This window comes from Doryrhamphus excisus, chromosome 12, assembly GCF_030265055.1.
Source record: "Doryrhamphus excisus isolate RoL2022-K1 chromosome 12, RoL_Dexc_1.0, whole genome shotgun sequence".
NCBI classification, from domain to species: domain Eukaryota; kingdom Metazoa; phylum Chordata; class Actinopteri; order Syngnathiformes; family Syngnathidae; genus Doryrhamphus; species Doryrhamphus excisus.
In genome coordinates this window covers 10,709,405-10,733,873 of record NC_080477.1, presented here as the reverse complement: position 1 = coordinate 10,733,873, position 24,469 = coordinate 10,709,405, and the positions used below count along the sequence as shown (strand labels likewise).

At 40.7% G+C, this 24,469-nt stretch overlaps 4 protein-coding genes across 6 annotated transcripts; 1 reads left to right on the top strand and 3 right to left on the bottom strand.

Annotated features, from left to right (window-relative positions):
* Positions 1–1,291: 1,291 nt before the first annotated feature.
* Positions 1,292–8,650, bottom strand: bloc1s6 (biogenesis of lysosomal organelles complex-1, subunit 6, pallidin). The gene is made up of 6 exons (XM_058089140.1): positions 8,483–8,650; positions 8,186–8,265; positions 6,127–6,286; positions 5,575–5,662; positions 5,412–5,498; positions 1,292–3,973 (listed from the first exon to the last, which is right to left on the bottom strand). The coding sequence occupies exons 2-6, from the start codon at positions 8,241–8,243 to the stop codon at positions 3,854–3,856; spliced, it is 513 nt and encodes a 170-aa protein (XP_057945123.1). The 5' UTR covers positions 8,244–8,265; positions 8,483–8,650; the 3' UTR covers positions 1,292–3,853.
* Positions 8,584–15,866, top strand: slc30a4 (solute carrier family 30 member 4). Its single transcript, XM_058089139.1, has 8 exons — positions 8,584–8,750; positions 8,997–9,518; positions 10,831–10,977; positions 12,568–12,721; positions 12,876–13,074; positions 13,565–13,670; positions 13,756–13,890; positions 15,070–15,866. The coding sequence occupies exons 2-8, from the start codon at positions 9,104–9,106 to the stop codon at positions 15,222–15,224; spliced, it is 1,311 nt and encodes a 436-aa protein (XP_057945122.1). The 5' UTR covers positions 8,584–8,750; positions 8,997–9,103; the 3' UTR covers positions 15,225–15,866.
* On the bottom strand, positions 11,694–17,801 carry c12h15orf48 (chromosome 12 C15orf48 homolog). The gene is made up of 5 exons (XM_058089142.1): positions 17,653–17,801; positions 17,510–17,572; positions 17,347–17,435; positions 17,205–17,265; positions 11,694–16,952 (listed from the first exon to the last, which is right to left on the bottom strand). The coding sequence occupies exons 2-5, from the start codon at positions 17,546–17,548 to the stop codon at positions 16,884–16,886; spliced, it is 258 nt and encodes an 85-aa protein (XP_057945125.1). The 5' UTR covers positions 17,549–17,572; positions 17,653–17,801; the 3' UTR covers positions 11,694–16,883.
* A 136-nt stretch (positions 17,802–17,937) lies between these two features.
* On the bottom strand, positions 17,938–23,883 carry afg2b (AFG2 AAA ATPase homolog B). 3 transcript variants are annotated; one of them, XM_058089137.1, is made up of 11 exons: positions 23,645–23,883; positions 22,974–23,542; positions 22,705–22,890; positions 22,303–22,587; positions 22,055–22,240; positions 21,813–21,971; positions 20,283–20,492; positions 19,971–20,198; positions 19,729–19,863; positions 18,299–18,424; positions 17,938–18,096 (listed from the first exon to the last, which is right to left on the bottom strand). In XM_058089137.1, exons 2-11 carry the CDS (start codon positions 23,490–23,492, stop codon positions 17,962–17,964), a joined length of 2,169 nt encoding a protein of 722 aa, XP_057945120.1. In that variant the 5' UTR covers positions 23,493–23,542; positions 23,645–23,883; the 3' UTR covers positions 17,938–17,961. The 3 variants fall into 3 exon arrangements, with proteins under 3 accessions (XP_057945120.1, XP_057945121.1, XP_057945119.1); XM_058089138.1 differs by having other exon boundaries at positions 22,974–23,539; XM_058089136.1 differs by having other exon boundaries at positions 22,974–23,883.
* Positions 23,884–24,469: the final 586 nt, after the last annotated feature.

Below are 24,469 nucleotides of genomic sequence, written 5' to 3'. Positions count from 1 at the left end.
TCTGGTCAAAAACACCACTAAGAGATATGTTTTCCAGAGCAATCGGTCAAACTCCAACACAAGGCAAACAACACCGTGTACAAACACGCCTCTCCAACCAAATGGTAAAAATCCCAGGGAAATAATTACACCATGTAGTCGTCATCAGCGCGGGCCTCAGGACCATATCCTGTTATGGTGGGTCTAGGGAGAGGCTTGGTGCTGCCAGTCTGAAGCAGACCACAGCCTCCCACTACTCAGCCGTCTCTGAATCACTGTTTACATAGACAGGAAGAAGGTCTGCCCGCTACAACATCATCTCCTCCTGCTCTGTGTCTCTGACATTGTGGCTTTGGAAAAGGGGGGGCTTGTGTTTTTTTCTGACGGCCAACTTTCTAAAAGTGGAAAGGAGTTCAAACCCAAATGCTTAGAGGAGCACAGCCCAGCCTGTCTACCTCTCAGGCCGCCGTCAGCCACCCACTCGTGCAGGAAGAGTGTCTTATTGACTAATTAATGCCAGTGGTGTTTTTATAGGAAAACTTGTATAGTGCACATACCAGGACATGTACTCTACTCTCTTTACTGGCTGGTGTGGAACAATATATTGGAGACTCTAAATCGCCTGTAGAAGTGAATGGTTGTTTGCCTCGCTGTCCCCTGTGATTGACAGGTAACCACTCCAGGGTGTACCCCACTTCACCCCAAATTCAGCCGGGATAGACTCCAGCTAACCTGTGAACCTGAACTTTGGCTTTTAAAGAAAAATACATCCATACAACCAAAATACATCCGTCTGTGCATGGGTGAATGATATATGGTGCGTTCAATGACTGTCAAAGTGGAAAAAATGGGTATTTCTAACTAATTGTTACAGTATTCATTCATTCATTTTCTACCGCTTATCCTCACGAGGGTCACGGGAGGTGCTAGAGCCTATCCCAGCTGTCTCAGCTGTCAGCTGAGGGGCGGGGTACACCCTGGACTGGTTGTCTATATGTGCCATGTGATTGGCTGGCAAACAACTATTCACACTCACATTCATACCTATGGACAATTTGGAGTCGGCAATTAACCTAGCATTTCTTGGAATGTGGGAGGAAACCGGAGAAACCGGAGTTTGTCTATATGTGCCCTGTGATTGGCTGGCGACCAGTCCAGGGTGTACCCCGCCTCTCGCCCAAACACAGCTGGGATAGGCTCCAGCATCCCCACAGCCTTTGTGAGGACAATGGTAAAATGAATGAACAATTATTAATATCTATGTATTGTAATGACTGTATTTTAAAAACAAATTTATATTACAATGAGTTTGCAATTTTGATTGTTTTATGACTACTGCCTTGTGTTGTAGGTATTTTCATTTGTACATTTCATGAAGGAAAGGTGCATTTTGGCAAATATTTAATAATTACTCAATGGAACTCTGGTTTAAATAAATCAAATTCGATTTCTACCACATGGATATGTGCATTGAAAGGGTGTGGCTAAATATTATGCAAGATTCTAAACAAGATGCTTCTCCTTCATATTCTAGTGACCCAGTTTCAGCCAGACAGCTATTCCTGAAGAGTTTGCTGTCATTCATACAGAGTTGAGGAAGGGCATTTAAAAATACACAGAAAAATGTAGCATTGTGTTGACAAAAGGCCACAAATGAAAGAATGTTTTTTTCACTGCCATTTGCATGGAGTTGGGTGACATGGCTCCCTGCCTGGTCTGGACCCCTACGTGACCAGTGCGGTGCACTTTTTGCTCCAAGCGGGACTGGGCAGGGGGAAACCACGCAATGTAGGTTTTAAATGAGTCTCCTATATAGCCAAGTATAAAATTGGCGCTGTATGTCAAAACACGCGTAGACATTTGGGATGCTGAGGAATGTAACGTTTTCCATAGAAGGAAAAATATATTGACTGGTGCTTGAAAGAAGTTGAAAACAACTGTTGAACAAACTATTTGAGGCAAATACGTTTAGGAGATGACCTGCAATTCCACAAAAAGCAAATACTAATTTCTAAGTATGAGCCAAATGATCAGGTTATCAGACCAAAGTCATAAAAGAAGCCCATAATCAGCACTTGTGTTGTGTTTGATGCCTGGAAGAGAGTAAAAGTTGCGTGAAACTATAATTCTATCACCATTTCTGAAAAAGTATGCTTCTCAGTACAATCAATTTTGGTTTGGTAAAGTATCTGCACAGCACAACTGGACCGAAAGTCAATGCTGACATCTGGTGGAGTGGCATTGTCACAGCACACACAAAAACTGTGGTAGATTAAAACTGTGGTTTCCCTAAAACAGTGATTAAAAATAGGAAAGAGTTGCAGTTTTAGAGTATGAAAAGGTGGTATGAAAAAGTTAGATTTTCCTTTATAAATCACTAATTGTTTTGATCTGGCATTTCAGTTAAGCATATCATATAGCTGACAAACATACTGACGTATGAGAAGTGAAATTAAGTTTATAGGATTTACAGAAAGTCTGCAATAATTTGACAAAAATTATTGACTTGACAAAAAGTACTGCAGATTGTTGGATTTCGGCCATTGACACATACGTACTTAAAATGAGAGACTGCATTTTACTTGTTTGGAAAGTGTCATTTTTGAACAGCCACATCCATATTTGTGCACTGCATCCATTGTTTTTCTGTTCTCTTATTTTTACATATTGGGCATGTATTACATTAAATGTTAAAGTCGCCTTTTTTTTTACCCCACACTTAAATAATTCCACACAAAAGGTCTATCAAATACATATGAAAACAATGTAAGCTCTGGATACAGTCAAATATGATACACACATTCATTTTTAAACCAAAGTTGTAAGACATTTTAAACACATACACAAGGTATATTAACACTTTTTTCTGAACAACAACAAATACAACACAACGATAGTTCTGCTTTGAATAAAGGGGTCATCAGGGGTTGGAAGTACCTTGATTTGTTAAAGCTATCATCTTTGGTTTAAACAAAATTATTGATTAGATAATGACTGAAATACACATACAGTATTGTACCGCTTTAGTTATTCCAAATAGGAATAAACTACAACCAAAGGTTTATCTAATTAAAGCTTTCTGACAATGTCGACCAATTTATGTTTTTAAAAAGGTGATCTGAATAGTTCAGTACTTCTCAAATAGAGGGGTGGGGCCCCCTGCTGGGGCACGGGGGACATGAGATGATTACTTTCAATGTTGTTGCAGACCTGCCAACATGTACCAATATATTGTACTCAACACGCACTTTGCATTTTGAATAAAAAGCTTGTATGCTTCACAGCGCTCCTTTATGTTGCATTTTCTCAATTATATTTCATATTGTGTGTGTGTGTGTGTGTTTGAAAACCTTTCTATCCCCAAGGTGGGACATGACAGAAAATAGCTGATAACCACTGAATTAGATCATGCAAGTACTTGTAATGTGTTCTGTTCCAGCCAGGATTGTTTTTTTGTCTGATATTAATACTAAGCTCATAAATATCAAATATTCACCACATCTTCATTGCAACTTTTCTGGCCATGAAGCCATTTTTACATGAAATTGTCCTGTGCAATTTGACCGCATTATGCCTAAAAGTAAAACGCTGGTAGATTTTAATACAGTGTGAACCACAACAGTGGCTGTGGAGAAGGCTGAAAAACCAAAGCCAACACTGTCTGGTGGTCTCGTGATTGTACTGTACAGTAACCAGATCCTACCTGGTTGTCATGTCATCAAAATCCTTGCCTGACATGTCTTCACTAGTGTCTCCTTCTTGAACAATTTCTGAAATGTTTCAAAAAGCCTATAAATACTAACCAGTTACCTGTAGTTATTCTTGATTTGTAGAAAATAGCCTGAAATATACAAGACCACAATGCAGCAGGAGCTCATGTTCTTTTGGCAGGTTTCGCAGTGAGTTGTCGTTCTCTCTCCAGCTCCTTCTCACGTTGGTGCTCCTTCTCGAGTGCCTCCTTTTGCTGCTGTTGCTGCAGCTTCAAAGCTCTTTTCTGAAATGAAACAGAACAGTTAGAAACATAAGGTAATGTTACACTCCACAAGGGTCTAGAAACAAAAGTACCGTATTTTCCGCACTATAAGACACACTTAAAAGCCTTTCATTTTCTAAAATTCAGTGGTGCGTCTCATAACCTGATGCACCTTATGTGCGCACTAATTTCCAAAATCTGTAAACGGTCCGCTTGATAGACCTTTTCACGCTGACACAGAACGTAATACAATCAATCAGAGAGCATTACGTACTACATACTGTACGTACGCTTACATCCGCGACGCCGGCAACATTGCTGAACAGCCTGACAGTGACTCCGACAACGGTAAAACGGACCCACCATGTTTGAAAGTGAAATTGCCCCACAGAAGATGAGAACTTTCATGGATTTGTGGGAGATTAAAATGTGATTAAAATATGGTAAGTGTATTGTTAAATAGTTCAATAAAGTTCAACTAAATTCACTGTTTTGCTTCAATTAAGTGTTTTTTTTTGTGACTGTCTGTTTTAACATGTGCTGTATAATATGGTGCGCCTTATGTGAGGGTTAAGTACAAAAATTGACACTGCGCCATTTAATCCGGTGCATCTAAAATGCCATTTTACATGCATATAAATATGCATTTTACCCATATAAAACAATGATACAATTTAGAGATAAAGCAAGTCTCAAGCAAAATGAGTAGATAGAATAGAGACAATGAAAACTAATGGCTTTACTATGCTGGAGGGTCACAACACCGGTGTAAGTGACACTGGCACACTCAAGTCAAGTCAAGTTTATTTATATAGCACTTAATCACAAAAGAGCCTCACTTTACAAGCAGGCAACAATAGATGACATCCCCTGATCTGAAGCCCCCATCCAGGTAAAAAAATAAAAAACTCCTCTCTAGAAATGTCACAATATCAAATTTTGCTGGTTGATAATTGTGCTACAAAATATTGTCAATATTATCACAATTTTTTTAAATTCATTTTAGTCATGAGAGGTGTAATTCACATGAGCTTGCCTGTATGTGTGTATTTTTTTGTAATGTAGCCAGCGACACCGTCTACTTGGTGGGTGTGCACCATTTTGTACTGTTTTGTTTATATTTGCAGCCCAAATGCCTTAACAATCGCTGACTGTCAGAACCAAGGCGCCACTGCCCGAGCACCGCCATCAGTATTTTTTTTTCCCTCAGTTGAGAAAACCGTCCATGCCTGTTGTTTAAAACCGAAATATTAATATAATGCCACAGTGTGTTTGTGGCATTTACCTTAAAATTGCTTTTGTGTCATCATTGATGTTAGCGTATGCTGGCTCCGTGAGCTCACTGCAGAGGGTAGTCAAGATGCAGTCAGAAGGGCCAACGGGCCAACTATGCTACAGCATAATTCAACCATAAGCCTAAGCAGATTTTGCCACAGTTTGCAAAACACTCAAGAGTTACCTTTAGCTTTGTTGTCCTTTCATGGATCAAAATCATCTCTTTCCTGATGTTGACCAGTTTGTTGTGGTAAATCTTGGCCTCTGTAAACTGAAGTCAACAAAGTGTATGAGGGATGATGAGGACAGCCTTTAAATGGGCTACGAGTACAAGTGGTCAAACTTACCAATGAATTTAGGTCCAGCAAGGTATTGCAATCCCGGAACTTTGTGACTTCTTGGTCCAGGGCGTCTAACAATATGAGCTGATTTTGTCTGGATGAGACACACGTAAGGAGCATAAAATAATGTTAGAATGTGTCTGAATATTGAACAACGTCTTTTTAGAATGTAGGCCTGGGTGATAAACCGAAAATGAACTGTACTGCTAAATTTATATACATTTTCAATTATAAATTTAAATAATGAGAAAACATCTGTGACCTTTGATGGTCATCTGCAAGTTGCAGATTTTCCAATGGAATTAATCCAATTCCAAAAGCACTGCAATAAGTATTCCGGGGGCATAAGGTGGCATGTAACCTTGTTAGACACTATAGAATAAAACAACCTAAAGCCAGTTATTGGAAAACAACAGCAAATGGTGTTGCTAAACCAAGCGACTAACCAAACTTATCACAAAACTAAAAGCAAATAGTGGAACATAATATAAACCCCAGTAAAGACCCCTGATCACGTGGACATTGTGGCATTTAAAGTGTGCATGACGAAGTACTCACGTGACCTCTTGTAGTGTACGTTTAGAATTCTGCAGACTGGGGAGGTAGTGGGACAGCAAGCCCTCTGTGAGTTTGCACACAGCATTCTTATCAACACACACATTTTCCAGAGAGGTGCAGCTCTCCACACGTGATTGCTCCGGTGCTGACAGCTGCTCATCTGAAGGGTGAAGGAAAATGTTTTATTTACATTACTAGTTCAACACAAGATTTACAAGGCATTCGCTGAAGAGAAGATACTTTTGACAGTGCACATGAAGAAGCAAGGCAACATATTGTGGCGCTTCAGCTGCTTAATAGGAAGATGCTCTTTTTATTGGGGGCAATAGTCAGAACGGAAATGGCAACCAGCTTAACACACAATGGGAATAGCTACACATGACACTGGTGGTGACAGATAAAAAGATCAAAAAGATAAACATGTCACAGCAAACTTAACACAAACAGGCGTACGGCACGTCCACATAGCGTTTTACGCACGGAGATTTAAAAAGCTCAATTCACATTAGGTTTCCTCCCACATTCCAACTCTGTGTGGAGTTTGCATGTTCTCTACGTGCATGTGTGGGTTTTCTCCGGGTACTCCGGTTTCCTCCCACATTCCAAAAACATGCTAGGTTAATTGGCGACTCCAAATTGCCCATAGGTATGAATGTGAGTGTGAATGGTTGTTTGTCTATATGTGCCCTGTGATTGGCTGGCGACCAGTCTAGGGTGTACCCCACCACTCGCTTGAAGAGAGCTGGGATAGGCTCCAGCATGCCCACAACCCTAGTGAGTATAAGCTGTATAGAAAATGGATGGATGGACAAAAAAATACAGGTGCCTTTTTAAATGTTCATTGTCCACAAATTAATGCTGAACTATATTCATTCATTAATTCATTCATTTTCTACCGCTTTTTCCTCACGAGGGTCGCGGGGGTGCTGGAGCCTATCCCAGCTGTCTTCGGGCGAGAGGTGGGGTACACCCTGGACTGGTGGCCAGCCAATCACAGGGCACATATAGACAAACAACCATTCACACTCACATTCATACCTATGGACAATTTGGAGTCGCCAATTAACCTAGCATTATTGTCAATATTTTTTTTAGACCAAATAACCCATTGTTATGATAATATATATCATAATCATACAATATTTCCTTTAATATGCCATCTTTCTCTCTGTAAAGTTGCAAAATTCGTAACATGCATTTTCTCACAGGCAAGTCGTACTGTCTATCAAACGTCTGCAGCATTTCTTGAAATGCTGCAATTAATGTCAGTATTAATAGTTCCAGCTTGTAGTTGTGCAATGCCAGCTCACTGTTTTGTTTTATGTTCTTGTCCCTATCTATTTATGTAAAGGCTACTCAGCTGTCCTCAGACATTTATAATTAAAAAAAAACTATTTAGAATAAAAAATTTTATATTTTGTTGCAACATTGGTAGTTTCATCCCTCACTGTGCCTGGACTGCTGTGTCGTTGTGCAGGTAGCTCGCACAGGAACTGCTCCTCTAACCGCTGGTTGGTTATAAAAGGTGCCATTAATGACTATCGTCTTGAAAAAAAGGCATATATTATCTGTCTAGCTTTTTGTATCCTTCCCCTTGACCATGATGTTGAACAATATTTGCTTTCAGGTCATTTGACAGTTGTTTTGAGGCACCTAATGCTGCAATTACCCACCTTAAATAGCCTGTCTCGTGGTTGGCTTCACTTGTGTAAGCAGGTCAAGGGTTAATGAGCTTACCGTACATATTTTGTGTTCTAATAATTAGTATTAAAGGGTATTTAAAGCAATAAAACAAGAATGCCCAATTGTATGCACCTGCCTACTTTTGTTCATTTGCTATATGATATATTTAACTGAAATTGCTGATCCCAACAACCAGTCCTCACACTTTAACTGTGCTTAACATAAAAAAGGTGGAGTACAATGACAATAAAGATATATAATATTCTATTCTGGTAGATTTGATTGCTTAAAAAATGTTTCTCGTGTTTTGATGTGTATTTTTAACTTGAACAGCAGAGAGCCTGTGGTGATAGGTGTTTGTTATCACTGTACACACCGTCTATGTGCGGAAGTTCGTCCTGAGACGAGGGTCCTTCATCCTCCATTCCCTCCATAGACTCAGCCAGCCTCAATAATCTGTAAAAGACGAAAGGAAATCACTTATTTTATATATCAGTTCACTGATATGACCATAACCATGTGACGCGTTACGTGCGTCACATGGCGGAGCATTTAGACAGAGGAAGTGTGTCGCTAACTAGCTAACAAACAGTTAGCATCTTGGTTGTGTGGCCAACATGGCTTGTTATCCGCCACACGGCCAACGAATGAGTGTCACAGTTTAAAACATTACCTGTTTCGATTTCTTCTCAGCAGCAACTCCAGCCGTATGGAAATTCACGTTCAGTGGATCAGAAGCAGACAAAACACCGACGAGATTTCCATTATGTCTGCTGGAGATGACAAACATCATGTGACTCGTTCGTCACGTGACCAAGGACGGCTCCACCAAACTTGCTTGCTTTACTTCCGACTACGACAGAATGTTACTGGCACCACCTCGGTGTCCCAGGCGCGGCGTTCATGCTGGCATTAGTGTTCCAAAAGAAGTATGTCGAGCGGTGAGTTTTAATTTTGACTACGTAATACGCCTCCCGAAAAGCATTTCTGGAAGCTGCTGACACGATATGACCACTCGCCGGCTAGCTAGCCCGTTACTGGTTAGCTATAGCAACTGTTTTAATAATTAGGTACCTTGTGTCGTCTCTTTTTAGAATGCCACTTTGTATGTATGTGCATGTGTAAAACTCATTGTGAAAGAAAATGGATAACCCGGTGAGCAGTTTGTGTTTTGTCATCACTTTCAGCTGCCAATGGAGTTAGAAATGCACCCCATCGAGATGTGAATGATTAGCCCAGAGGAAGCGCGTTTAAATGCAGAGCTCACCGAGACACGCCTGGGTTACTTTTGAAGATGTCAGGTGGTAATCTGTTGAGCAAGGTGCGCTCCGCCTTCCGGAGGGAACCGGACGACTGGGATCTGAGTGACACTGCTCCCTTTGACTTTTCCGACGACCTGGTGGAGGATGATACGCCCAAATTCAACAAGCTAAAGGTGGTGGTCTCCGGCGAAATGTCGGATTATTCCGCCGGGGCTCCGTCCAACGGAGTGGCAGTGAATACGCTGGTGGTGGCGGCGGATCATCAACGTGATGATGACGACGACTCCCTGCTAGACTCTTCCTCCAGCTTGGGCAGCCCGGGTTTAAACATGGACCCATGTGACAGCTGCACCAAGAAGAGGGAGACCATCAAGCAGAGGAGAGTGATGAAGAGGCTGGTCATTGCAGCTGTGCTCTACTTTCTTTTTATGACCGCCGAAATTATAGGTAACCAGAGATTACATGACATTGCTCACATGCACGTTTGGCTAATTTGACATGCACAGTTGCCCATAGATCTCAATAGTAGTGTGAATGGTTGTTTGTCTATATATGTGTCTTGTGATTGACTGGCAGCCGGTCCAGGGTGTACCCCTCCTTTCTCACAAAAATCAGCTGGGATAGGCTCCAGCTCAGTAACCAGTACCTCCAACTAGTACCTGAAAGTCAAGGGTACAAGTCAGTGAGCTAACAACCCAACCTAAACTGTTACGCTTGCACCTGGTCATCCTGTTTTATAGTCATATTTCAGTCTTATGCAACAGCTGCTTGTTAAAGCATAACCTTCCAAGCAGAGGAAATGACAAGAGAAGAGTAAATCTGGCTGGACACTCACTGGAGACAACATTAGGTGCACAAACAAGGTTTACCTTGGGTACTCCGCATCACAAATAGTCTCATTCTCTTTTGCAGCAATGTACAGTTCCCTAACCCATCATATTAAGAGGTTATATTACTGACATAAGCATAATGTACAATATACAATACAGTGAAGTCAAACACAATCAGTTCCTGTTCAAGGTTTGAGCGGATTTGTTCAGATTATAAACCATTCCAATTTTTGCCGTTGGAAATAATGGAAATCAAAATAATCTCTTTTCTGTGTCAAACTTGCCACCATAATAGCGGAATGGTTTAATTAATGCATTTACATATACAAGTGTAAATGTCAAATTCTTGTCTTAATATTAGCAGAGATTAACAACCGTAAAATGAAAAAACAACAACAATAAAATGCTTTAATTTTCATAACAATAAATTTATAAGAAAAAGCAAAAGTGCATGACGTCAATGCATGATTGCGGTTTGAGCTCCAAATTTTGTGTGGCTTTAGACAAAATGACATTTATTGACTTTAAAGTATCGACTCTATTTTGATCCTTACTTATTGTTAAAGGCTTTGTGATAAATGATAGTTACCTGTTATCTTTGTAAAGGCACTTTTGTATATTATAGCCAGTGAGTGTATATCCAGTATGGCTCTCCTTCCTTTGCAAGCGCAGCTTGTTATTTTGAAAGAAAATGCGTGCAGGTAATTACCTCTTTCAATGAGGTTATTCCTTAACCTGCAGCTACGGCTTATCCCTATGCAGAATTGTGCAATAACTTCAAAGACAACTTTACAGAACTTTGTGGACGGGTTTAAATTCTAATTCTTTTGATGCATTTCTTGCACTGGATTACATTAGATGTGGATGTTTACCCAATGTTATGACTTTCCAGTTTATGTGTGTCTGAGTTTGTGTGCTTTTGTTTATAGGTGGCTATGTGTCAAACAGCTTAGCCATTATGACTGATGCTGTGCACATGCTAACAGACGTAGTGGGCATCCTGTTTTCTCTGCTGGCTCTGTGGCTCTCCACTAAACCACCAACCAAGAGATTCACCTTTGGACTTCATCGGCTTGGTAAGGCTTGTCATTTCAAATTTGCACAAAGCTTCACTGTGCTCTCCCATTTGTTATTTTTTTGAAAGTGATTACCAAAACATCCCTCAAACTAATGTGCTGTAATCAATACATAATGTTTTTTCCTATTCAATGCATTTCACAGAATAAACACAGCAAAATAAAACCAATACTGCAATAGGCAACACAAGTTATAGCAAAAATGGCGAAACACTGTGTGTGATTCAGTGATTTTTCCCGAGATGTGATATTAGATTAGATTGAAGGAAGATTCCTTCCTACCCTATTGCATAACTAGCACTCTGTCATGTCTTGCATGGCAGGTTGGACTTAAGTTTTGGCTTTTCTGAGTTTTTATGTAATTTCCTGTTTTTTTTTCTCTGCTTTTATTTTGTTTTTTTCTTTCCTATTTGGTGCAATAGCTATACCTATTTGCTTTATGATCAATGAAAAGCTGTCTAACAGTACCTGTTGTGTAGTAACCGCTGTTATGGTTTAGGTGAAGCCAAACTACACTGCAAATTGCATATTTACAATTAGGAATAGGGGATATAAACAATATAAATTTGGCCCAGGATAGAGATTTTGTCTATTGCCCTTTCAAGCTAATGCATGTTGGCCACATAGTCTAGCCGCGCCTGCAAAATGGAGCGCGGCAAGCTGCAACAAGCTGCAGCACATCACCAATGATCCCAATAAAGGTACATAGTCAAACACGCTTTTTAATCTTTATTGCCGGCCTACATGTCAACAACAGCGCTCAGGTCCAACGCCGTATTCTTACATTTACACACACATTTCTCAGTCGCTAGCAACAGCAATAAAAGACACGCTTCCTTATTACCCACCATGCTGACGGTCGTCGGGGTACATGAACCAAGACCAGAATTCCGAACGGCAACATACAACACCAACTGCTGGTTGAACAAGCTGAACGTGATTTAATTTTCCTGTCTTTTACAATGTTTATTATATACAACATAGCCCTATTAGAAAGAAACCTTTAAACTTATTTTTTTTCTTTAGTAGAAATAAATGTGCTTTCTACTAGAAGTATTTTATTTAAAGTATCTGTAGTCTTCTTCTTTCTCTTTTTTTTTTCCATTTGGCCATATCACCCATCCCTATTTACAATTCAAAGGCGAAACATGGAAATAATTTTGACTACTAGGTAGTTATCACCCAACTGAAGTACGATACACACTGAACAGGTTTTAACACTACACACTCCATTTCACAGTTTGGTACCCCACCATACTGAGAGAAAGGGGAACTAATTGATTGTTACGGGAAGCAGATTCTAGAGGGAATAGTTTCATGCATTTCCTCCACCAAGGACGTACTGTATTTATTTTCTTTGCTGTTTCTTGATTAGGATTATATGAACGACTAAACTAATTTCTTTTCTTTTTCCTGCTACTCGCACACACCAATACGCAAATCTTGAAGGGTCAGATGGGTGTCTATAAAAATGTACAATCTGGTGAAGTGCATAGTCTTTGCAGTGATGATATTTTGGTTCCAACTGGAGTGGTTCTCAGTAGTCAGTAAGAGTGCTTCCATGTGATCATTGATCTTTTTGTGGTGCAGAGGTGGTATCAGCGGTCCTCAGTGTGGCGCTCATCTACATCCTGACGGCCATACTGCTCTTTGAGGCGGTTCAGAGAACAGTACACAAAGACTTTGATATCGATGGTGACGTCATGCTCATCACAGCAGCTGTGGGGGTGGCGGTCAACATCATGTGAGTTTTTTTTACATGTCCTTTTTTGATGTGAACCCACACGGTCCACTAAGACAGTGACACCGTTGATTCTCTTTGTGTGTTATTGTTTGTCTACAGTAGTGTTAGATGGACATAAGCCTGTGTAACGTTTGAATATAATTTTACTTTTCAGAATGGGCTTCTTATTAAACCAAGGCGGTCACCCTCACGCTCATGGCCATGGTCACTCCCATGGCCCTGCAACTGTGTCGGGGTCACAGAACCAAAGGTCACATGGCAGTCTGGCTGTCCGAGCCGCCTTCATCCATGCTTTGGGCGATCTTTTTCAAAGCGTCGGGGTTCTCATAGCTGCCTACATTGTCCGCTTTAAGGTGCCTTCTCTCTCTTGTACTTATGGCATGGCTTTATTACTGTTATTATGAAACAATTATGTCACCATTGTTGGTGTAGAACAGGGGTGTATAAATGAGTATTTATGTACATATATACTATATCAGGGGTGCACACACATTTTCAGCATGTATGATACAAGTCAAAATGATCTACCCCTAACATACATAAAACTTTGAAACTATGATACTAAATGCTAATGATTAGTATTTTACATTCATTTCAAAGTTTACAGGTAATCTAAATAGTTTATCATTCAATAATTCACAATTAAATTCAATTAATTCCTCAATAATTTTGTACATAGCCTTAGTACTATGTTCGTTGATATAGTTAGATAGCGTTCATTCGAATATTTAGTGGAAGCAGCGTTGTTGTCTAGCACTGCCTTAATCCTCTTGGGCATGGAACTCACCAGAGCTGTGCAGGTGTTGAAGTTGTACTCGGTATAAATGTATACTCTCTTCACAGCCCGAGTACAAACTGGCAGACCCCATCTGTACGTACATCTTCTCTGTTCTCGTTGTCTTCACCACAGTCCGCATCATACGTGACACTACAATCATCGTGCTGGAGGGCAAGTGTCCCATTTTTTTATTCAAATGTGATGCCTTGCGTTTTTGCCAGAGGATTCAAGTAGTTCTCACTTTTTTTGGGTCCAGGTGTCCCCAGACATTTAGACACTGTGCAGATTAAAGAAGATCTCCTGAAGCTGGAGGACGTCCAGTCTGTGGATGAGTTGAATGTTTGGGCACTGACTACTGATAAGACTTCAGCACTTGTGCATCTTCAGCTAGGTGAGTCCTTGAACACAACATGTATGCGTCTAATGTATATTGCAATTTCATGATTAGATTCTGCTATAATAAGTAAGACAAGGTTACACATTTGAAGCAGCTGAGTCTTTGACATAACATATTCCAGCGTGCGTTGATTGGAGTCCTCTGAACAATTATATTAATGATGGGTTTAACGGTGCATGTATTTGGATTCAGATATTTACGGTATGGAGCCTTCGGTTAGGTACAGAGACATACTGAAATCTCACGTGTTATGCTTTAAAGTGAAAGATGGAAAATAATAGATAGTGTTTGTGCACTGTGTAGCTCTCATGTGCACAATTTCCTATGTCATGTATTTCGCCATGGGGGCGGAGAAACCGATATGAAGGGCACCTCACAAGCCAGGAGAGTGGGGGGAGTGGATGGCCGAAGTGTGGCTTTTTTTTTAAGGTTCCCATAGTACAATAAATCAAACATTAAAACAGCAAAAATACATAATGTAATGTAAAGTATGGATACTATAGCTAATAACACAAATGCTAGTCTTTTAAATGTATGTACGAAGGTTGCCTTTTTAAAAGAATTATTAACATCAAAGTGGCGTCTTGCATTTTCTATGCGATTGGACAGCCGTGACGTGACAAACCCAGACAAAGACCAGATAAGAAAATACCAGTTAGCTGGCATTGTTCAGCGACACTCTTTAACTCTAACTTTTAATGCTGCACTTTAGCCAATAAGGAACTTGCATATACTAAAAATAAAATAATCATTCACACTGTTTAAACTTTGTTTCTCGTTCCTCAAAATAAATATTGTAAATCATATTTGTTCTTATTCAAATGTTTTCTTCATTGGATAAGTAGGTTTACTGGTTTGTGTTGTAAGTGAAATGTGAAGTATAGTCTCGTTTCTGAGACTGGTATTCTTGGTTTGGACTCTGACCCGGAGCTTTCATTTTTGATCTGCGTCAGTGCTATTTTTGGCATATGTTACTGACCTGCCAGGACGGGAAGGTGAGATGTTTATCACTTAAAACAAGCCGCCTGGAATGTAACTTTGCAATACAATTGTCTGTTTTTCATCTTTTGGCTTTTAACTCCTATTAAAAGTGTCACAATTACTCCTTGAATTTTAAGACAAGTAGGATCCTTCATGAGCTTTTTTTTTCCCCATTCCCACATCGAATCACAGCGCCCTCCAGTGCCAACAACTGGGAAGACGTCCAGGCAAAGGCCCGTCACCTGCTGCTTCACACTTATGGCTTGACCAGATGCACAGTGCAGGTCCAGACGCACCGACAGAGGCCAGTGCGCACTTGTGCACAATGTCAGCAGCCTAGTGCCTAAAGACACATTCCTACATTCACTTCCTCTTTATGCATTTCCGCGGAGCTACGTGGCATCGAGTCGAGAGTCGAGAGCAGTGCAGGAACCTTAGGAAGCATAAGTGGTGCTAAAAGAAATCTGAAGAGTGGATCAATAACAGTAAGACGATGTAAGGATCACTGCAACCTGTGAGGACTGAATGATCTGCAGTGTTGGAGACATTCTCTTAATTCACCATTATTGCCTATATTTAATCTCTATTTACTTATTTTACTTTTTGATTTATGGTGATCGCCACAGCCTCATCATAAGCATCTTATAATTTGAATGTGTTTGTCGACTTATTTTACCAGGAATGTACACACAACGCTCACTGACTCACTCTTTAGTGTTATGTTAGCCTTTAACCAGAATCACTTTTCTAGTCATAATACTGTAAAAGTAGATTCGGTTATTATAATTTCCATAACAGTATGGCTGAGTATGATAAGAGCTGCTGTACCTCAATGGTGACTGAGTATTCTAGTACTGAGTGGACTCTCCTGCAATATTTCAAAGTAAACAATGCTGTTAAGACATTTTGAGGAGGGTGTACCCTTTGATGGGACAGAATCATATAAACCGAACTCACTGCTTTCATTTGTAATAAAGTATTTTATTTATTTTTTGTTTCACGTCCAGTGCTTAAATGTTTACTTACATCATATTATGACTACCGTGTGACCGTGCATGTCTGCACCATCTAAGAGCTGTATCAAAAATAATGCTCAGTTTAGATTGGCACTATTAGGATGCTAACATGTCAAGTTTGCGCCTTCTGTGGTGACATTTTGGATCTAGTGGGCCATCTTCCCCTCTTTCGTGGTTTCATCTACCTTCTCACTATGTTGGAGGACCACCGAAGCTGAAGCTGTGCCCTTTTCATGTGTCACATTGGAGGTCACCAAATGTGAAGATACGATTCAGAACAAGACAGGAATTGAGGATAATTGGACTTGACTTGCACTCAACAATGCAAGGCACCACCCCTCGGTTTTTGTTTTAACTTGTGGGTCACCTCATTATGTTTACTACTGTGGTTGTAGTATACAGTGGTGTTACAGTAGCATAACATTACATGTAATATATAAAGTGTAATTCCACATCACAGTTGTTTAGTGGTAGTGTGCGCTCTCACCACTAGATGGTACAATTTTATAGTAGCTTCTGTGTGACTATAATGAGAGAATGCATTTGCAGATTACAGCTTGGCCTCCCACTTGTCAGCTCTTCACCCGGAGCATATGCATGCAAGAATATGAAATTTAGATTGTTTTATGTTTCTAACAGGTTGAATTTCAAATACAGCAAAGGCCTCTGTTACAGTACACATAATAGGTGTATGTTGCCATATAGTGGTTTGTCTGCTGATAAACACAATTAACTGATAAGGTCTATACAGGGAGTGTCTCAGTTTCCAGGCAACAACTTTGTGACCATAAAACCATACTGTGTGTGTTTACACACTTGTCATATCATCACAGTTTATAACATGACAAAAGTAAACCATTTAGGTGGACTTGCTGCCCTTTTGGTGTGCAAATACTGAACAGACAAAAAACCCCACCTGTGGAACAGAAGCATCGTAGTTTGCGCAGAACGGATTCTATTAGACTGAGAGGTGGAAGGCTGGCTGATCTTTCACTTGGTGAGACTCTTCACCAACTCCAGTTCCTCCACTGGCTTCCACTGCTGATTGATGGTGAAAAGCTGCAAAGAGGCCAGAAATAAAATGAGCCCATAGGTTGCAGAAGCACTTAGAAGGCCACAAAAGTAGCAGCTCATTGGTGTGCAGAGACACACACACACGCACACATCAATATCCATTTGGTACTTATTTGATAATGTTTCTCCCTCGGTGACTCATCAAAGTTGAGCAGCAGTCCGGAAAATTCTGCTCATGTCGCAGCATTAATTTGAACAAACAGCACACAAAAACCAAACAAACTGTGATGGTTTCACCTTTTGGGGCTTGGATGGATCCACTCTCTCCCATGGTTCCGGATTAGAGGTCTTATTCAAACTGAAAACAATAAAAATGCTGCATGAAGAGTAAAGTAACAGGAAAAAAATATCACGGCTTTGATAATAACAGTACACTCACATGACATCAGATTTGGTTAGAAGGAAGTAGATGGAAGCTGTAGTGGCCCCTGTCGCAGCAAAAGCCATGAACCCGATCAAAGGGATCAGCTGCATGCAATGTCATGAAATAACTGAAATTGTCATTTGAAGTTTCACAAAAAAGCATCAAAAGTCAGACTCACCTCTTTTTTCTTTTTCAACATTTGGAAAAATCCCCTCATTATTTTTTTTAACTTCTTCGATACCTGAAGAGAAACATGCCGTAATTCCACTTGATGTGCAGACAATTAAGTTTAAAAAGTCATCTCTGTGTAGCAGCTCTCACCTTTTGTCACAGAGAAGCTCTCAACCTCGTCTTGTCAGGGGAGCATCCGTCCTGCCTGCTCTCGGCTGATATACGTTGGAGGAGAACGAGTACGAGGTGAAAGGCACGTAGACACGCTCTGCTTCCTGTGCTGCTATTCACCAGTGGAGGATTTGTCAAACAGATTTATGTTGCTGATCAATACAATACTGAGTCCACAGTGCCCCCTTGCAGCACATAGATGGAAGTGAAAGAGTGACAAGATAAAAGACACTCAAGCTCTGGTTGAACTGTTTTTAATAAAGTAATTTTGTGTTTTCTAATGAGGCGTTATCTAGAAGCTGTTTGGTATGTCTGGATTTGCTGGGCTGTGAGAGAAGGTCTCATTTTCTTGAGGGACTGCAGGAAGTATGTGTGTTTTATGGTAGAAACCTCCATGTTTTCTTCTAACGCCAGCAGAGCAGCCTGGAAAACAATACCATGTTTTGAAACATCCTGAAACTGGGAAGTCGTACATCCGACAAGGAAAAGGGTAAACGTTCTCAGTTGGAGCCCCTACACATGGCTGCAGTATTGATGTGTCATTCACGTCTACTACATTAACTATATTTAGTTATATATATATATAATATATATATATATATTTAGAAAGAAGCCCCGGAGTTACCTCTTTACAAAGATTTTCCAAGTCAGCTCCAGAGTAAAGATCAGTTCCGACAGCCAGCTCCTCCAAACATACGTCAGGATCCACAGGCATGGACTTTGTGCACACCTTCAGGATGGCAAGACGTGTCTAAACACAAAAACAATGCACACATATAAATGGACGTGCATTGGAAATCCTGTCAGCAACACTAAAACATTAAAATTAAATAAATGAAAAGCTGTAATTCTGGTCGACACTAATGAGCCTTGATATGAAAGTTTAATGTTAGTGCGGCCCGCGCAAGTTTGATATGGATGCTGTATGGTATCATGTGCCCAGAAATTTTTTTTACGTTTGATTAATGTTCATGTTAAGGGTTAAATAACTGTTAATAGTTATCCTCCCTATCCGTGTGGAAGTGGTAAGTTTTTGGCTTTTTAAGTTTAAAGGAAATAACTTGGAGGCTACCGTTTGGGTCGCTAGCTCTCTAGTTTGCGAGTTAGCATGTGTCTCAAGACCCTGCAGTTGCGCAATATGTTGTAAATAAAGAGTATAAATGTGACTATAGTCGTGTTTTGTCATGTCTACAGGGCTCTAATAATGCTTTGTTAATTTTAATCTGAAAAAAATAATTTGTCTACCCACCAACTATATGTGGTTTCTTAAGTTTTTACTATTTGCCGTTTTATTATTATTATTATTATTATTGTATTTGTTTATTACTGATTGATTGATTTTCTTTAGTCTTGATCTTAATTTGTGTACAAAAATAAAAATGAAGATATTTGAGAACAGTGGAATGTTTTATCAGAGCTTTTCTTGTAGAAAATCGGAACCAAAGCAAAGTTTATTCATTTTTCTGTTTTTAATAAATGCGTTTTGTTTTTTTTTGGAAAACCTGATGCGGCCCAGCCTCGCCCAGACCCTAGCTCCAGTGGCCCCCAGGTAAATTGAGTTTGAGACCCGTGCATAACAACATTGAGTTATGCACTTTTGCAAGATAAAGCCAGATCAAATCTCACCAGATGCTTGCACAAAAATGTATTATTTTTAAACTACAATGTAATTTGACTGAGAAAATAGTTATATAGTAATATCAAGATACCAAGATACACATGGATCCCATTGGACTATATGGCTGTGCTATAATGTAACAAAAACTAGAAGAATTAAAACTATGCTATCATATCATAACAACATAAAGACACCATGCAATGAATGCCGCTTCAGGGTTGTGAGCAGCCTCAGTGATTATATTAGCAATCTTGGACACTTAGTAAGTGCTGTGATCTTCTGGTGATGTCATGCATCATATCTCTATGATCTTGCCCATAATGAAGTAAACCACTGGCAGTGGTGCTGCTAATACTAGTGGAAGAATGACAAATATGGTAGAAAAAAAACAACATTATGGAGTTATGTCTGTTATTAAGACGGGACAAATAGCTAACCTGCTGGTCAGGTGGTGGTACATAGATAATGTGGTCCAATCTGCCAGGCCTCAGTAGAGCACTGTCCAAACAGTCTGGCCTGTTCGTGGCGGCTACAACCATCACGTCTTTGTTACACACTTCCTGGCAGTCCATCTGTCACAGAGCAGAATATTTAATAGTGTCAACTGTCTGTCATAGAGCAGAAATATTTATTTATTGCAATGCAGTCCATTAAAACACATTTAAAAAAAATGTCTAACCTGTTCTTGAGTGTGGTTTTCCTCTGCTCCATGTATTTGGAGGATCTTCTGCTCTCCTCTCCTTTCCAGCGTCTTCAGTCCAACGCCGTCCATCTCATTGAGAAGCACAGACAAGAGTCGAGTCTGAACAGTATTAGCTGCCTGACTGCTGGACCGAGAGCCGATCAGAGAGTCTATCTCGTCAAGGAACAAGACACAGGGAGAACAGGCCCGTGCCTGGCGAAACAGCTGTAGATGTTGCACATATGTACAAATAAGTTTGCAGAAGACACAAATACAGCAACCGGTCTCAAAAGTAAAAAGGCACATCACCTGTGACAGAGCCTGTTCTGAGTCCCCCACGTAGGGAGAGTAGAGGTCAGCACCACTGACAGACAGGAAGGTACAACGGGAGGCGGAGGCTGCTGCTCGGACCAGTGTCGTCTTTGAACATCCTGGAGGTCCATAGAGAAGCACACCACGAGGCCGACCCAGACCAAGACGAGAGAAGGCCTCGGGGTACATCATCGGCCACTCAATACTCTTCAATGAACACAGTACATAAGAGAGAGTACATAATAGAGAATATCCAACAGCACTCACAGGACAAAACATCAGGTAAGAGAAGCATTGTTGGAGACGACCACAACATATCCCATCAAATGACTTCTGGATTTTTTTTCATACTTTTTAATAGAGCACAAATTTCCATTCCAGAAATTTCAATGTGTAGGCTGGGGCAGAGGATGACAGAGTTTCATCCGGTTGTGATCCAAATTACACACGTGGCTCTGAAACTCTCAAAATGCTTTTGCAGTATCCATGGATCTCACAAAAGCTTGTGACACAATCAATCATGACATCCTAATAATTAAATTAGAAAGGTACGGAATCAGAGGATGTGTCTTGAATTGGGTCAAAAAGCTACTTAGCTAACTGGAAGCAATATGTAAAACTAGGAGAACACACATCTGCAAGTTTAAATATTACACGTGGAGTACCCCAGGGGTCAATTCTGGGACCAAAGAACAAGAGTCTTGAACAGGTCATTTTCATTCATTCATTCATTTTCTACCGCTTATCCTCACGAGAGTCGCAGGAGGTGCTGGAGCCTATCCCAGCTGTCTTCGGGCGAGAGGCGGGGTACACCCTGGACTGGTTGCCAGCCAATCACAGGGCACATATAGACAAACAACCATTCACACTCACATTCATACCTATGGACAATTTGGAGTCGCCAATTAACCTAGCATGTTTTTGGAATATGGGAGGAAACTGGAGTACCCGGAGAAAACCCACGCATGCACGGGGAGAACATGCAAACTCCACACAGAGATGGCCAAGGGTGGAATTGAACCCTGGTCTCCTAGCTGTGAGGTCTGCGCGCTAACCACTCGATCGCCATGCAGCCCAACAGGTCATTTTATGATATGTTTAACTTGTTTATTATTTATCACTGTTTTGATTGTTATATTTATGATAATTATTTATTATGGTTGTGAAAATCCTCAAGCTTTGCTTCTTCCTGATCCTTTTGGACATGTGGAACTGTGAGTTTAATTATGCTATGTATTCCATTGTAACTTGATGCATGTCAAATAAAATTAAACCATTACCAAAATCATATGCTTATGTCTCACTGTGTCAGGTCGTAATTTGTGATTTGTGATGTTAAAATGGAAAAAAATATTAATGATGTATTTTGGGCTGACCAAAAACAATCATTAATCAGTATTGAAGAGCTCTTAGATACACAGTGGCCACAATGCAGTTGTACATCACTGCAAAATATAACCACAACAATAAATATATGGTTACAAATATATTACATCTCAGTCACAACAGACCATGTTTGTATTTTACCTGTCTTAGTTTCAGTTTGATCTCGTCAAGGCCTCCGATTTGTTCCCACGTTACTGGAGAGAGGTCTGTGCGCCCCAGGCTACTCCGCAGGCAGGAGGGCTGCACAAACTTCAAAGCTTCTAGGAAATGCTTCATATCCACTATATGCTCTCCTGAACCCTGCATACAATAAAACAACTTCAGTTTGATGACACCACATAAAGATGTAAAGAATTCCCCTCTTGATGCACCATTGGTATAACCTTTGCATTTTCTCGCATGGCGTGCATGGCGGCCTCCCTGCACAAGGCGCTGAGGTCCGACCCAACAAAACCTGTGGTTCTTTGTGCCAGCTCTGCCATATCCATGCTGGGACACACTGGCATCTTTTCACACAGAACAGACAAGATATCTGCTCTCTGCTGCAAAGTGGGAACCCCAATAATGACCTAAAGAAAAGACACAATTTCAAAAAATGCATATATTATTTTGTAATTTAACATTCGTATACCTCTCTGTCAAATCTTCCAGGCCTGCGCAGTGCTGGGTCTAAGCTGTCCGGCCGATTGGTTGCGCCGACAACCAGGAATCGATCCGACTGGTCCACCCCGTCCAATAGTGTAAGGAGCTGAGCCACCAGGCGGTTCTCTGGTGCAGATGTGCCAGTTCTTCTCGGACACAGAGAGTCCAACTCATCTAAGAACAGTACGCATGGACCCTCCTCTGCTGCAGCGCGAGCCTGCACGAACATGGCTCGCAACATCTCCTCGCTCTCACCTGGTCGGGGCCGCACCACCTGGAACAGTCAGGTACATTTTTTTAAAGCTTATGAAATGCAGAAATTCGCTTACATTTGATGTATCAAGCATTATACAACAGTATAACTGAGTGCTAGTATATATATACAGTATACCTCTGGCCCTCTGACCACAACAAGGCTGGCTCCCACTTCTCCCACCACTTTCCGGACCAGCTGGGTCTTCCCAACACCTGGAGGCCCAACCAGCAGTATGCCCCTGGGACAAGACACACCCAGAGAATTTAGGGTTCCTGGATAGAGCAGTGGCAGGTGCAGCATCTCTCTCAGCAACGCATTCACCTAAGCAAAAAGAAAAACATCACTGTACAGTTATATGCAGTGTGGTGGAAAGCAACACATTATTCAAGTGTGTGAACGCTAACCTCCTCCAGACCCCCCAGAGGCACCTTTCGCTGGTCCTGAAGATGGGCTTGGAAGTGCCTGACAGTCTGGATATGAGCAATCTCCATAGCAGTTTTGGAGGTGACAAGTCCAGCCGTGTTACTATCCGGATAGATGTTTTCTATCACAACATATCTGATGTCTGTGTCAAAATCCTCAAGGTTAACAACATGGTTCCTCTGCACCAAGACACCCTTCAGCATGTCTTTCAAGAGCTCATGAACAAATCGAGGATGTGTGTTTCTTTTAAAATCAACACTCTGGACGACTACGCTTAACTTCATGCCTTTCAGCTTGGGACAATGTACGTGTGTGAGCTGCTCAGGCTCCAGGGTTAGGCGTGATGGTGGAAGACGGACCAGACCTGGAGAACAGCACTTCATGTCCACCTGCAGGAAGCCCTCAGCCAGATCAGGCCGAGGCCACGCGGTACACAGACAGCTTCCCCCAGGAAGAGACACCAGCAGCGGGGAGCCCAAGCTCAAGCCCAACGCTGACATCAAGCATGGACCTAATCTGCATCTCTGCGAGCCCTGATCTGACGTGTCTACTGACAACAGTTTCAGAGACATTATTCAGATCTAATGTTGGAGACTTGCATGTAAACGTCCATCAAATTTCACAATCCAGAGATGAATACATTCACACGTACCGAGATGGTAAACTCCGGGCTTTGCTGTGCTACTACGAGCTAACGGAAATGGCTACTTGCCTCGTCGAAAATGTCGTCGGTAACAGTTTAAAAGTTATGATAGTGCTTCATACCAATTCAGAGTTTATTGATATTCGCACATTATATAGATGATATAGTTTACGACATACATACTACAGCGCCGACAGCTAATGTTTACTACATCCATGTGGTGTACAACTAGATGGCCAACAAAAACATTTTCCTGTGTCGATGTCGGTGACTTCCGTTTTACATATTTTAACACCGTATGACGTTGAAAAGCAAAAAAAACGTATTTCTAATTTGCAAAATTTCTAAATTAGTCGTGTTATTCTAGAAAGAAATGTACGAGTAGTATACTCCTTAGCATTTTCTAAATTAAAACAAAACGATGTTGTATATATGTATATATTCCGGTTATTTAGGTATCGTTTATTGTTGATAAATAAACATTACTATTTGACCGTTATTTCCTAAAAACAAAAACTAAAAAAATACAAATGGAAACAAATTTCGGTTCATGGTTTGGTTATTGTTGGCCAACAGGATGTGACTCGTGTGTCACTTCGGCGGCTTGTCTCTTTGTACTTAAGAAAAACTCAGCAAGCTTTAAAAAACTAAATACGCTCAAACAGCAATTGTATAACACCCAAATAGCATGTCGGTTTAAGAGTTGTAGAGATAACTAAATTAAGACGGTTACTTCATGGGTTTTGACTGACGCTAAACCTTTAATTGGGATTGTATTATGGTTGTATTAAGCAGCGTGTGTTTGGCTGTACTTGCAGGGGTGGTCATGAGTAC